The sequence below is a fragment of the Aspergillus fijiensis genome (assembly GCF_003184825.1).
Source record: "Aspergillus fijiensis CBS 313.89 unplaced genomic scaffold BO72scaffold_31, whole genome shotgun sequence".
Classification (NCBI taxonomy): Eukaryota; Fungi; Ascomycota; class Eurotiomycetes; order Eurotiales; family Aspergillaceae; genus Aspergillus; species Aspergillus fijiensis.
Genome location: NW_024469007.1, coordinates 279,256 through 293,212, shown reverse-complemented (window position 1 = coordinate 293,212; position 13,957 = coordinate 279,256). Strand labels below are relative to the sequence as shown.

General features: G+C 50.9%; 1 protein-coding gene and 1 non-coding gene across 2 annotated transcripts; one reads left to right on the top strand and one right to left on the bottom strand.

Annotated features, from left to right (window-relative positions):
• Positions 1 to 7: 7 nt before the first annotated feature.
• BO72DRAFT_t163 lies at positions 8 to 98 on the bottom strand. The gene has a single exon. It is a non-coding gene; the product is annotated as a tRNA-Pro (tRNA).
• Positions 99 to 8,012: 7,914 nt separating this feature from the next.
• On the top strand, positions 8,013 to 13,801 carry BO72DRAFT_380609 (1,3-beta-glucan synthase; the record flags this gene model as incomplete). Its single annotated transcript, XM_040941396.1, has 2 exons — positions 8,013 to 8,161; positions 8,227 to 13,801. 2 exons carry the CDS (start codon positions 8,013 to 8,015, stop codon positions 13,799 to 13,801), a joined length of 5,724 nt encoding a protein of 1,907 aa, XP_040800175.1.
• Between the last annotated feature and the right edge of the window lie 156 nt (positions 13,802 to 13,957).

Here is a 13,957-nt window from a genome sequence, read left to right as displayed (position 1 = left end):
AATAGAAGGCCCGAGCCGCGGATCGAACGCGGGACCTCTCGCAGATATGCTTGGGTTTGTATCCCTAAGCGAGAATCATACCACTAGACCACCCGGGCTTCTTATGGTAAAGGACCTGATACCTGGTTATATGACACACTGCCTGCAGGGTCGTCTAAGCAATGCATCTGCCATCCAAAATTATTACTGGTCGCAACAGCAGCAGTCAGCCATGATCTTACCTACTGGTTTGCCTTTACTATTCAGGTTCAATGCAGGATCTTAGCCCCCCAGCACCTTTAATATCGCGTCTATAGTTGCTACGAAATACCTGCTCTAGTCCTGGTCGCTTTGTCGGTTCGGATATATACTTCCAAGAAAGTGAGACCCGAGCCAGTAGGGACACAACTCATCTTCATGCATACGGGGTACACCAGAGAACCATGCACACTAAGCCCCCATGATTACACCAGAACCAGAATTTACATTACACACGCAGTAACCATACGTGCAAGGCTTGGACCCCAATGCCGACGCTGACAGCACTGGTAAACCCAGCCCCATACATGAATGAGTGCGCATCCGGGATCCAGCCTGTTACATGGATGACACCATCAGACAGAAAGTGTAATCAAAGACGAAGTGCAGAGCATGTTCATGTGAACATGATCTGAGACAGCCGGTAAAGCCCCAGCTCTGCTGTGCCCGGAGGCTTGGCCCACGCCATCAAACCATTAGATATTGATGTGCCCCAGGGAAGCAACCGAACAGCAGTCCGTGTGCACACACCAGAGAGCCAATATGGAAGACCCAGTAACCCGTGAGCGATTACAACACCAACGATTCCGCCCGAGATGCAAAAGCCGCAAGGACAAGGGAACCACAGACACAGAATAATAGAGATCGGGGGATGTTGCCCGCCCACAGAATGGCAGTTACAATTCATCAAACCGACCAGACGACCGCATGATGGCCATAATCCTTCCACTGAGACACCCGTTCCCAGGAAGGAATAACCGCGGGTTCCGAACGGAACCCAGAGGGGCAAAGCTAGAGAGCTTATTCCTCCGTCCGTAGATAGACTGCAGGGCCTGCAGTGCAGACCCAAGCTCCCCCAGCTTCGTGCTACAACATGGGAGCATAGAGCACAAGTCACAACCAATCGGACACTCACAAAGCAGATCCGACGATGCTCGCAAGCGAATATGGTCGAGCGTGTGATCAACCACCAGCCTGCAATCGCGCCGGTTGTCCCACAACCCACCCCCAAGGACACGCGCATGCGCGAGCCGACGACCACCACACCGCGATGAACGCGGGAATGCCAGATGCAGAACAGAAGAGAGTCATGCGGAAGAATAGTCGCCTATCGAAGAGATTCAAAACGGTTAATCGCCACAATGGCCGTGTGTGCGAATCATCCCGGTTCACAGGATCAACCCGACTCTTGGTCCAACGGAGTTGTCCTAGACGGTAATCCCCAATAAAGGGGATTGCACATCCGGCAGCACAGTGTACTCGGTGGCAGTCGAAGTGGCGAAGTCGTCTATCAGGCGCGGTAGAAGATCACGATCCGACATCTCCAGACGTTCGAATCACCATGCGACGATCGTTCCTTTTCCCGTCAGTGGAACTGTCCCAGACAAGCAACCCACCTCACCACTCTAGAGTACGGGAGTCTCAAACTAGTCGCGTCGCGAGCCGGTTCGCACAGGTGATCATCGCACCTTAAACAGCAACAGAGGTTGAACTGGGTATACCTTGGGAAGATGCACGGCTAATCTGATCAGAGCTCCGTACCGAACCACATCCGCCGCCACATTTCGGGAGAGCCTTTCGATTGCATATGTGGCGTCGGCTGTCGAAAACGGTCACCGCACCATAGCACTTGGAAGTACTCCCTTCGTATACCGTAGTGTACTAGTGAGTGACGACCAATGCACAGATAGGCCTGCTTGCCTCTTAAGCTGTGTGTACGAAACCAGGTGAGCCGCGCAACTAATCATTGCCCGGACCGTCGACCATAGGTTTGTCAGCGTTGTACGTGGCGAGAACACCGAACCAATTGAAGCCACAAATCATAGGGAGAGGGAAAGGAAGTGATCCATGATAGTTTAGGTAGTCTAATTTAGTGTGACGGAGGGGAGCGGAAGTCAGGCGAAATGAAATCTGAAACACTTGATGGAAGAAACGAAGTGCCGCCCCCCTTTTCTTTTCCCAATCCCCAATCATTCGACCGGGCCGGACCACTCACACCAAAGTCGCAACTCCGTCGCAATCAACCTAGGCTCGTCGCGGATATCGCCACCCGCTCTCCTGCCCCATCCGATTGGTTTTCACCTACATCTTATGCTCCAGTCTCTCGCAGCCACCTGTGTCCTTTAGTGCCCTGTGGTGCCTGGGCATTGGCCCATTCAAACAGTGTTGAAACCCGCTCCCTGCTAGCCCAGTGTTCTGGTTATATCACCCCACAATGGGCAGAATAAGGACTTTGGCGATGAGATTGGGGTTACTGCTTGCGGTCGCATATCCCGCAAGCTAGTACGGAGCAGCTGGGAAGGGGGGGAATTCATTGGGGGAGGGGAAAGGGGTCCTTCGGAAAAGTGATATGGCGAGATTCATTCGAGTCCATCAGGGGGATTCGAGGGAGGGGGAGGGGGAGGGGAAAAGAAAGGATCTGATGCCTGTGAATGAGGTTGATCCTGCGAGGAGGGATGTCTTATCTTCTCTACCTCTACTTATAGAGTTGCATGATACAATATCGTGCATGCTAGACATCACCAATGACCCTGAGACTTGGGTTGCTATCGAGTCTAAGTACCGAGGTACAGTACACAGTACATGTATGTTCCTGATCTGCTGCAAGGGCAAGGAAGATATAAATGGAACGGGCAGACATTGCACACACATAGCACCTATCTTGCATATCGCTCCCGAGCAGCTGCTAGACTGCTGTTCCGACCATTTCATTTGACTAGTATCGCGCTATAGTATTCTCTCGAGGTTCTAGGTCCCATGAACCCTTCATTTTAATCTATTGAGTGAAGATCACTATATCTTCGAGGGGTTGACTATACTACGGAGTACGACTATTGCAACGTACTAAGTGGTATCATTTTGTCAAGAGAGAAGGCAGGACAGTCGGTTCCATGGCTATGCCGGCTTTGGAACCCGGATCAGAAATTGTTTACTTTGCATATTTTTGGAACTTGATTCAGCCATCCATAATTTTACTTAATCCTTGTCCTTACTAGACTAGTTATGATTTATTGTTTGGATTGATCAATCAAGCCACGCAGGCGGAAGAACGTTGAGATAGACATCCAATCCCACTGCGAACCAATTGATACTCAGTAACCTGGACAGCCCAAGAGACAGAGACCAGTTATCGTGGGCGCTTTTCCCACCGATACCGATGTCATCATGGATCTTACGTAGCTTGTGGGGCGGCTACGCTTTTAGTCCCTCTGACCTGAAGGTGTGAATTTCTCACAAATAACGGCTCCTTTTGAATATCCCGGTCCTCATCCATGGCTACCACTAACAATATTCCACATTGTGTCTCTTTTCAATAGGAAGCTGTAATTTAGTGGCCATCCTTGTTTGGTCCTGAGAATCGGTGGTTCTTCCAGGGAAGATGGTTGTCAATAGTACTCCGTGCTCATAATTAATACAGTGTACCTTGAGTGAGTGAGTATCCAAGTGAGTCTCCACACAGCCTCTCTCTATCCCCCTTCGCCCTAGACCACCGGTAGACTAGAAAGGCTGGAAGCCTGGCAAAAGAGGCTAAGGAGTGTGTCTAAGGAGGCTGGAACGACAGACGATATACGATCACCAACCACACCTGTCGATCATAGTCTACAGGCTGATTAGTTCACTGCTTACTATGGAGCAGGACAAAAGTGGCCTACCTACCTTTCCCTGAATTACCAATAGGAATTTAACATTTCATTGGAGTTCAGAACGGGCTTGCAAAATCGCAGACACCGAACAAAAAGCAAGAAAAACAGCCACCGCAATCAAGGCTTGAAAGTTGGGTCCTGTTTTTCTTGGGGTGTGGGGGCTTTTCCTAACGCCGGCCCCCTCCCATCCGCGCCATTTGAGTGGCTGTGGCATCACAATTGGCGGATTGTTTGTAAGGTTAGGTTGCAAAGATTACATGCCGCTAAGAGGCCCGCCGCCTTGTCGTACAGTAATTCTCCTCGTACCAACGGAACTGCGTCTGCAGGTTTACTGTTTCTCAGGTAAGTTTCAAATCTCAATGTTCGCCTGTCTGCTTGTCCATCTCCCTATCCATGTACTGTATACATTCACCATGCTCTCCAAGATTGCAACGGCCGACAACGTAGAGTTATCGATCGGGCAACCGTGGATGTAAGGGTCTCAGATAAGGAGACGGATGATCTATACCCGGGGATCGTACTTCTCAACTCAAAATACTCTGCAAGCAGTGATCCGATCGTGAAGAGCAAGCGATCGATTTCAATGCTAAATCCGCTGCAGTGTGATCATGAACTGATTGACCTGGAAATAGCCTCAATGAGTGAATCCATCCGGCAATGTTGACCACCTGGAACCCGATAGTGCATCCCTTGAATCAGTTGGGTAGATCTCTGCGGCCTTTCGCGGGTCTTCAGGGGACGACGAGTGGCTCTTGTCACTACTGTCTTAGATGCGCCCCCATCCGCAATGCTTAAGAATAGATGGGTATGGAGTGCGGAGTCGATCTGCGTTTCTTTCCAGATGTGCTATGAATATGTACTGTACTGTTGAAGCGAACATTGGCAGACCCCGCTCCCGTCAGAGCTGTAGAACTAATAATACTAGGGAACCGGAATGTACATGTCTATGTCTCCGTAGACAGTCAAGCCATCAGGGAACCCTCGAACTCAATGCAAGTCTCCCGCAAGAATTGGCATCACAGACCACGTTGTCTCTATTGCTTAGGGTGGGTGGACAAGTTCGGTGGATTCCATATACCCCAAGTACATGCAATGGTATTGGTGGGCTTGCCCAGACCTCTTCCCCATTCTTGTGAGAAGTGATGCGCAGCCGCTGTCACTGGACAAGTTTCGTGGCCACTGGGGCTGGACTATGTACGGGCTTGGTTTCTGGCAGGCAGCTATCTTACTCAATTCTTGTCCTGTCAAATGGTGCCAGTGTGCCTCCATGGGCGCATGTCTCTTTCTTGTGTACTGACTGTGGCAAGGGAGACGGGTTACTCTATAATTGGAAAAGCAGTCAGATGTTCAGTGCCTGCCTTACTCAGCGGCTGTGGGTCGAAGCAGCTAATTATGTATGATGTATGCTTCCCTATGCGTGTCGATTCGTGGCGAAAGAGTCAGTGTAACGTGTACAGTGTTCCTTTTTCTTTCCTTTATCTTTTGCAGTTGTACATGGTTTTGTGTGGTTTGATCAAGTACGCAGTAACATACAAGTACAAGAAGTTTTCGTGGAAGGACATGATATGATCGGTTGTAGAGTAGTAATTCATGCTGCCAGCTTGATTGGTAATGCAACTGCACTGCCGAGAGTGTGCTCAGAACCTTATCCTATTCTTGCCTGCTACTGATAGCCATGATATCCTCAATACAATGGACTATGAAGTTCCTACGAGGCGGAGCATATATGCAGGAAGCGTTACATGCGCAGTCGAGTACTAGCAATACATAGATAAGATTTTTATTGGGGTGTACAGTACCTGAGTATGAGGAGCCTTTTCTCAGCAACGGAGCCAACTCTCCACAGCATGAAGCTGTTGCAACAATCCGGTGCTCGCTACGGAGTAAGGATCCAATAAATCAAAGACCGCTGCCACCATAATAAACAACCACCCGCCCCGGCGACGCATTCGTGACCTTGCCACTACGATGTTGTAACAAGATGGACTGTGGTTGCTGGTACGGGCGGGTTGAGGAATGAAGATGGTTCATGATTCATCCCTTCATGCCTGGTGGGAGCAATGCTTGTGAACTGGAAGGGTAAACAAGCAAAGACAGCGGCGAATTTCGAATACCGTAATTTATTACACCGATACTCGCATCAACTTCCCAGCCCTTCGGTACGGATCTGGGTAATTCCCATTTCCTGATGGTCTAGAATTGTGGGTCGGGGGGAGGTGGGCTTCAGGGGCCGCCGCTGAGTTCCATGGATGCCGAAGCACACAGTACGTATCTCCGGACGAGTCTTGTCCACTTGTTGCAGATTTGAACTTTTGTGTCCACCACTCCAGGCTTTTGGAGGAGAATATGGATCAATGTGGTTGCCAGCTACGTCAGTCACTCAAGTCTACTGAGGATTCTGATTGTCGCCATCTGCTGCATTCGGTAGAACTTTTAGGATGGGGGTTGAATAGTTTATTCTCTCTCTCTCTCTCTCTATGAATGGATGTGGTAGTTTTCGGGATGGCAAATTTGTTGGTGATCTCCTACGCGTACCTCACATTCGGCAGATGTGGCACCCGGGGAGGTCCCTAACCACGGTATCTCAGGCAATCAATCAAAGCAAAGTATAGTGTATCTTTGGTTACATATACAATGTAGCTACATACTCTTGAGTTACAGCACTGTACATAAGCAAATGGCCCAGCCTCTTGTTCGTGATGTCAAGAATTGCTGAGCAAAGCTGATCAGTAAGGTACCTTGGGTACAGGTAGTAGTAGCCTGGTACCTGCTGGGATGGATAAGTGTAGGTGACTGGGAAAGTGGATGGATGGATGAATAGCTGATGGAGGAGGAGGAGATGGTGGTGGGTACATACAGTACTCTCTCATTACACACGTTATGCTGTTTTGCGTATCTAACATACCGAGATGTGGTAAAGATTGGTAAATACCAGGTACCACTGCATGCACCATCCCATGGAACATTACGTGAAGAGTTGCTGGTTGGCTGCATATCCCCGCCCTGGCCTGGCTGACCGGGCATATTTACCACTAGTCCAGGAGAAATCGGTATCGCGACTAGTATTTTAGCAGATCCAGATCCCAAAATAACCACAAGTCTCCTCTCCCCCCCCTTCCCTTACACACTCTGCCCCCCCTCCTCCACCCTCCTCCCCCCCCCAATCCAATCCTAGGGAGAGAAAAAAAAAAGCCCAGAGGACTTGAGAAAGGACTGTATTCTGTATTAGCTCGAGAAAGACAGCGAAAAGACTGGCCCAGTCAGTAGCGCCAGTGCTATCTTCCCTGCTTGTCGGTCAATCAATTCCCTTTTTCACCACCACCCGTCCAACTCAAGCCTCCTCTAAGCGTCCTTCTCTCTGGGTCCTTTCCTTCTTTCGTTCCCTCTCCCTCTCTCTCACTCTCTCACTCTTTCTTGCTTGCTTCTTCCCTAACCTCTTCCTTTTTTTCTTTTCGGTTCCCTGTCTTGTTCAGTCCACTCTTTTGTTCTTATCATCCACTCCCACCCACTCCCCCCCCAAAACACCTACCCCCAAGTCACCCAACCACTTTTCCCCCCCAGGAAAACGCGACTTGGCTCCCTTCCTTCTTTCTAATTCTTTCGTTTTGAGGAAAGAAGAGGGAGGTGTTGCTTGACTGAGATAGGTTCGACCTACAACGGTCATTCATTGACACCTTTCGCTCGCCCCCCCCCTTTAGTTCAGTTTCGACCAACTGGCTTGACCCCTTCCACTCGTTTAACAAACGCTTTACCAACGACATCCCGACTTCGCCTTACAAGTCGGTCACCAGCAGATTCAATTGTTTTCGGTTTGAGTTTGAATCACTTTCAACACCGTTCAACTGTCGGGGACTGGTGCCTCCAGGGGACAAAAAGCGCTCTCGGTTTCAGTGTACTCGACGTGTTTCGACCTTTTCGATCTTTAGCGAACGGATCCTACCAAGAATTCGACTGCCTGTTATATGCTCCAGCCATCGGGAATATTTTCAGCTAATTTTTAATGGGTCATTGTTCATGTAAGTCCTGACCACCCCGGTTGCGGGATGCTCCTTGCTGGGTATGACTGCGGAAACTCATCACTCGCAATCGTATAGAACCTCTTCGAAGAGTTAGTGATTGTGGCACGTCAAAATGTCCGGTTATCCCGCAGCAGCAGGAGGGGGCCACTACGAGGAGGGCTACGGCCACCAGCAAGAGCATGGTGACTCGTACTACCAAGACGAGCATGGCCAGGCTTATTATGATCATGAAAATTATGGTGATAGTTACTATGACAGAGGGTATGTGACCTGGGCTCCCACTACATCTCGCCACCCGAGGAGCTGGATTAACCTGTGGTCAACAGCAATCATTACAACGCCGAGGGAGGCCAAGGGTATCAACAAGAAGGCGGTTACTATGATGGTGGCCACCAAGACGAGTACTACGGCGACCAATACTATGACCAGGGCAACCATGGCGGCAATGGCAGACGCCGCGGCGAGTCCGAAGAGGATTCCGAAACATTCAGCGACTTCACCATGAGATCCGAGACTGCTCGAGCGGCCGACATGGATTACTACGGCCGCGGCGATGAGCGTTACAATAGTTACGCCGACAGCCAGTATGGTGGTCGTGGTGGATATGGCGGCGGTTACCGGCCACCTTCCTCCCAAGTCTCCTATGGTGCCAACCGTTCTTCCGGGGCCTCCACCCCCGTGTACGGCATGGACTACGGTGGTGCTCTACCTGCTGGTCAGCGCTCGCGGGAGCCCTTCCCCGCTTGGGCCTCGGACGGTCAGGTGCCTGTTTCCAAGGAAGAAATCGAGGATATCTTCATCGACCTGGTCAACAAATTCGGCTTCCAGCGGGACAGCATGCGCAATATGTACGACCACTTGATGACACAGCTGGATTCCAGAGCTTCTCGTATGACCCCTAACCAGGCTCTCTTGTCGCTCCACGCCGACTACATTGGTGGTGACAACGCGAACTACCGCCGGTGGTACTTTTCTGCTCATTTGGATCTGGATGACGCCGTTGGTTTCGCGAACATGAAGCTTGGAAAGGCCGATCGTAAGACGAGAAAAGCTCGCGCCGCGGCCAAAAAGGCTGCCCAGCAAAATCCCGAGAATGTTGAAGAGAACCTCGAGGCTTTGGAGGGAGACAACAGTCTGGAAGCTGCCGAATATCGGTGGAAGACCCGGATGAACCGCATGTCTCAGCATGATAGAGTACGCCAGATTGCCCTTTATCTGCTGTGCTGGGGTGAGGCCAACCAGGTCCGTTACTTGCCGGAATGCCTCTGCTTCATCTTCAAGTGCGCCGATGACTACTACAGCTCTCCCGAGTGTCAGAACCGGGTTGAGCCAGTGGAAGAGCTCACATATCTGAATGAAATCATCACCCCCTTGTACCAGTTCTGCCGTGATCAAGGTTACGAGATCTCAGATGGCAAGTATGTTCGTCGCGAGCGTGATCACGACAAGATCATCGGTTATGATGATATGAACCAGCTTTTCTGGTACCCCGAGGGCATTGAGCGCATTTCGTTCGAGGATAAGACCCGCCTGGTGGATGTCCCGCCCGCGGAGAGATGGACAAAGCTGAAGGATGTGGACTGGAAGAAGGCCTTCTTCAAGACCTACCGCGAGACACGTTCCTGGTTCCATCTGGTGACCAACTTCAACCGTATTTGGGTCATCCATCTTGGTGCTTTCTGGTTCTTCACTGCTTACAACGCCCCGACGCTTTACACCACCGACTATCAACAGCAGTTGGACAACAAACCGCCAGGCTCTTATTACTGGTCTGCTGTTGGTTTCGGAGGTGCTCTGGTTTCCTTCATTCAGATCATGGCTACCATTTGTGAATGGATGTATGTCCCTCGCCGATGGGCTGGCGCGCAGCATCTCACTAAGCGGCTGTTCTTCCTCTTGGCCGTTTTCATCGTCAATCTTGCTCCTGGTGTTGTTGTCTTCGGATTCAAGAAAACCATCGGCGAGACGATTGCTCTCGTCATCGGTATCGTCCACTTCTTCATCGCCTTGGCTACGTTCTTCTTCTTCTCTGTCATGCCGCTTGGTGGTCTCTTTGGCAGTTATATGAAGAAGCACGGACGTCAATACGTTGCCAGTCAGACGTTCACGGCTAGCTTCCCTCGCCTCACCGGTAACGACATGTGGATGTCTTACGGTCTCTGGATTTGTGTCTTTGGTGCCAAGCTGGTTGAGTCCTACTTCTTCCTGACCTTGTCCCTGAAAGATCCTATCCGTATCCTGTCGCCCATGCGCATTCACCAGTGTGCGGGTGTCACTTATATCCCCAACGTGCTCTGCCACCGTCAGCCTCAGATTCTCCTGGGTCTGATGTTCTTCATGGACTTGACGCTCTTCTTCCTCGACAGTTACTTGTGGTACGTTATCTGTAACACGATCTTCTCCGTCGCTAGGTCGTTCTACCTCGGTGTCTCGATCTGGTCGCCCTGGAGAAATGTCTTCTCTCGCCTGCCCAAGCGTATCTACTCGAAGGTGCTCGCTACGACCGACATGGAAATCAAGTACAAGCCCAAGGTTCTCATCTCACAGGTATGGAACGCTATCATCATTTCCATGTATAGAGAGCACCTTTTGGCCATCGACCACGTCCAGAAGTTGCTCTACCACCAGGTTCCTTCCGAAGTCGAAGGCAAGCGGACTCTTCGTGCCCCTACCTTTTTCGTCTCGCAGGAAGATCAGTCTTTCAAGACTGAGTTCTTCCCCGCTGGTAGCGAGGCCGAACGTCGTATCTCCTTCTTCGCCCAATCCTTGTCCACGCCTATGCCCGAGCCGCTCCCGGTCGACAACATGCCCACTTTTACCGTCCTCATTCCTCACTACGGTGAAAAGATTCTGCTGTCCCTGCGTGAGATTATTCGTGAGGATGAGCCCTACTCCCGTGTTACTCTGCTGGAATACCTTAAGCAACTTCACCCTCACGAGTGGGATTGCTTCGTCAAGGACACCAAGATCCTGGCGGACGAGACCTCGCAGTTCAACGGTGACCAGGAGAAGAGCGAAAAGGATGCTCAGAAGAGTAAGATTGATGACCTGCCATTCTACTGCGTTGGTTTCAAGTCCGCCGCTCCTGAGTACACTCTTCGCACTCGCATCTGGTCTTCGCTACGCTCCCAAACGCTTTACAGAACTATTTCCGGTTTCATGAACTTCAGCCGCGCCATCAAGCTCCTGTATCGTGTCGAGAACCCCGAAGTCGTCCAGATGTTTGGTGGTAACTCAGAGAAGCTTGAGCGTGAGCTTGAACGTATGGCCCGCCGCAAGTTCAAGCTCTGCGTTTCCATGCAACGCTATGCCAAGTTCAACAAGGAAGAGCGCGAAAACACCGAGTTCCTTCTGCGTGCCTACCCAGACCTCCAGATCGCTTATCTTGATGAGGAGGCCCCGGCCGAGGAGGGCGAGGAGCCCCGTCTGTACTCTGCTCTGATTGACGGACACTGCGAGCTTCTCGACAATGGAATGCGCAAGCCCAAGTTCAGAATCCAACTTTCTGGTAATCCTATTCTTGGTGACGGAAAGTCTGACAACCAGAACCACTCTATCATTTTCTACCGCGGTGAATACATCCAGGTCATCGACGCCAACCAGGACAACTACCTGGAGGAGTGCTTGAAGATCCGCAGTGTTCTGGCCGAATTCGAGGAGCTGACCACTGACAATGTTTCTCCTTATACTCCTGGTGTGCCCTCCGCTACTACGACCCCGGTTGCTATTCTCGGAGCCCGTGAATACATCTTTTCTGAGAATATTGGTCTGCTTGGTGACGTCGCTGCCAGTAAGGAACAGACATTCGGTACTTTGTTCGCGCGTACTCTCGCCCAAATTGGTGGAAAGCTGCACTACGGTCACCCTGATTTTTTGAACGGTATTTTCATGACGACCCGTGGCGGTATCTCGAAGGCTCAAAAGGGTCTGCACCTTAACGAGGACATTTATGCTGGTATGACAGTTCTGCTCCGTGGTGGACGTATCAAGCATTGCGAGTACTTCCAGTGCGGTAAGGGTCGTGATCTTGGTTTTGGCTCCATTCTGAACTTCACCACCAAGATTGGTACTGGTATGGGTGAGCAGATGCTGTCCAGAGAATACTATTATCTTGGAACTCAGCTGCCTCTCGATCGTTTCTTGTCTTTCTACTATGCCCACCCTGGTTTCCACATTAACAACATGTTCATTATGCTGTCTGTGCAGATGTTCATGATCGTTCTTGTCAACCTCGGTGCCTTGAGACATGAGACCATCACCTGCAAGTACAACTCCGACCTGCCGATCACCGACCCTCTCCGTCCGACGTACTGTGCTGACCTGAAGCCTATCGTGAACTGGGTCAACCGCTGTGTTATCTCCATCTTCATTGTCTTCTTCATCTCCTTCGTTCCCCTGGCTGTCCAAGAATTGACTGAGAGAGGTGTGTGGCGCATGGCGACTCGTCTTGCGAAGCACTTTGGTTCCTTCTCTTTCATGTTCGAGGTGTTCGTCTGTCAGATCTATGCCAATGCTGTTCACCAGAACTTGTCTTTCGGCGGTGCTCGTTACATCGGTACTGGCCGTGGTTTCGCAACGGCTCGTATTCCTTTCGGTGTCCTCTACTCGCGTTTCGCCGGTCCCTCCATCTACGCTGGTTCTCGTCAGCTTCTGATGCTGCTGTTCGCGACTTCAACTGTCTGGACTGCCGCTCTGATCTGGTTCTGGGTTTCACTGCTGGCCCTGGTGATCTCTCCATTCTTGTTCAACCCTCACCAGTTCGCTTGGCACGATTTCTTCATCGATTACCGTGATTACATCCGCTGGCTGTCCCGTGGTAACTCCCGCTCACACGCCTCTTCCTGGATTGCCTTCTGTCGCTTGTCTCGTACCCGCATTACTGGTTACAAGCGCAAGCTTCTTGGTGTTCCTTCGGAGAAGGGATCCGGCGATGTTCCCCGAGCTCGCATCTCGAACATCTTCTTCAGTGAAATCATCGCCCCTCTCGTGGTCGTTGGTGTTACCCTCGTGCCATACCTGTACATCAACTCGAGAACCGGTATCTCGAACGACAACAAGCATGCTTCCAACGCGATCGTCCGTATCGCCATCGTTGCCTTCGGTCCGATTGCCATCAACGCCGGTGTTGCGGGTATGTTCTTCGGTTTGGCTTGTTGTATGGGTCCCATCTTCAGCATGTGCTGCAAGAAGTTCGGTGCTGTCTTGGCTGCCATTGCTCACGCCATTGCCGTGATTGTCCTTCTGGCTATTTTTGAGGTCATGTTCTTCCTCGAGTCTTGGTCTTGGCCCAGATGTGTGATGGGCATGATTGCCATGGCTGCCATCCAACGGTTCATCTACAAGCTCATCATCTCGCTTGCTCTCACCAGAGAGTTCAAGAATGACCAGTCCAACATCGCCTGGTGGACGGGTAAGTGGTATAGCATGGGCTGGCATACTCTTTCCCAGCCTGGCCGTGAGTTCCTGTGTAAGATAACGGAATTGGGCTACTTCTCCGCCGACTTCGTATTGGGCCATATTCTCCTGTTTGTCATGTTGCCTGCTCTTTGCATCCCTTACGTTGACAAGTTCCACTCGGTCATTCTTTTCTGGCTGCGCCCGAGTCGGCAGATTCGTCCTCCCATTTATACCCTGAAGCAGTCCAAGCTTCGCAAGCGGAGAGTCATTCGTTTTGCTATCTTGTACTTCACGATGCTGGTTATCTTCCTTATCCTTCTTATCGCCCCTCTCGTGGCTCGCAACCAGAACATCAACCTGGGTTCGAGTCTTCCCATGAACATCATGCAGCCCCTCGACAAGGACAACAATGACACGATTGCCAGTTACACTGGTAGAGGTCTCCCCGTCGGGTTCTCCGGCTGGACTCCTACCAACCCGGCTGCCACCGCCACCTCCAGCTAGTGAGGAGTCTGTTGCCACGTTGGATTTTCATATTATCTTCTTCTCTACCTTCTCTCATTTTTTGCGAAAATGGAACATGGAAACGAGTTGTATAAAGTGTTCAGCGCCTTGAGGACGCTGCCGAGTCGCATACATTTGCCTTTGTTTTATTCTCAT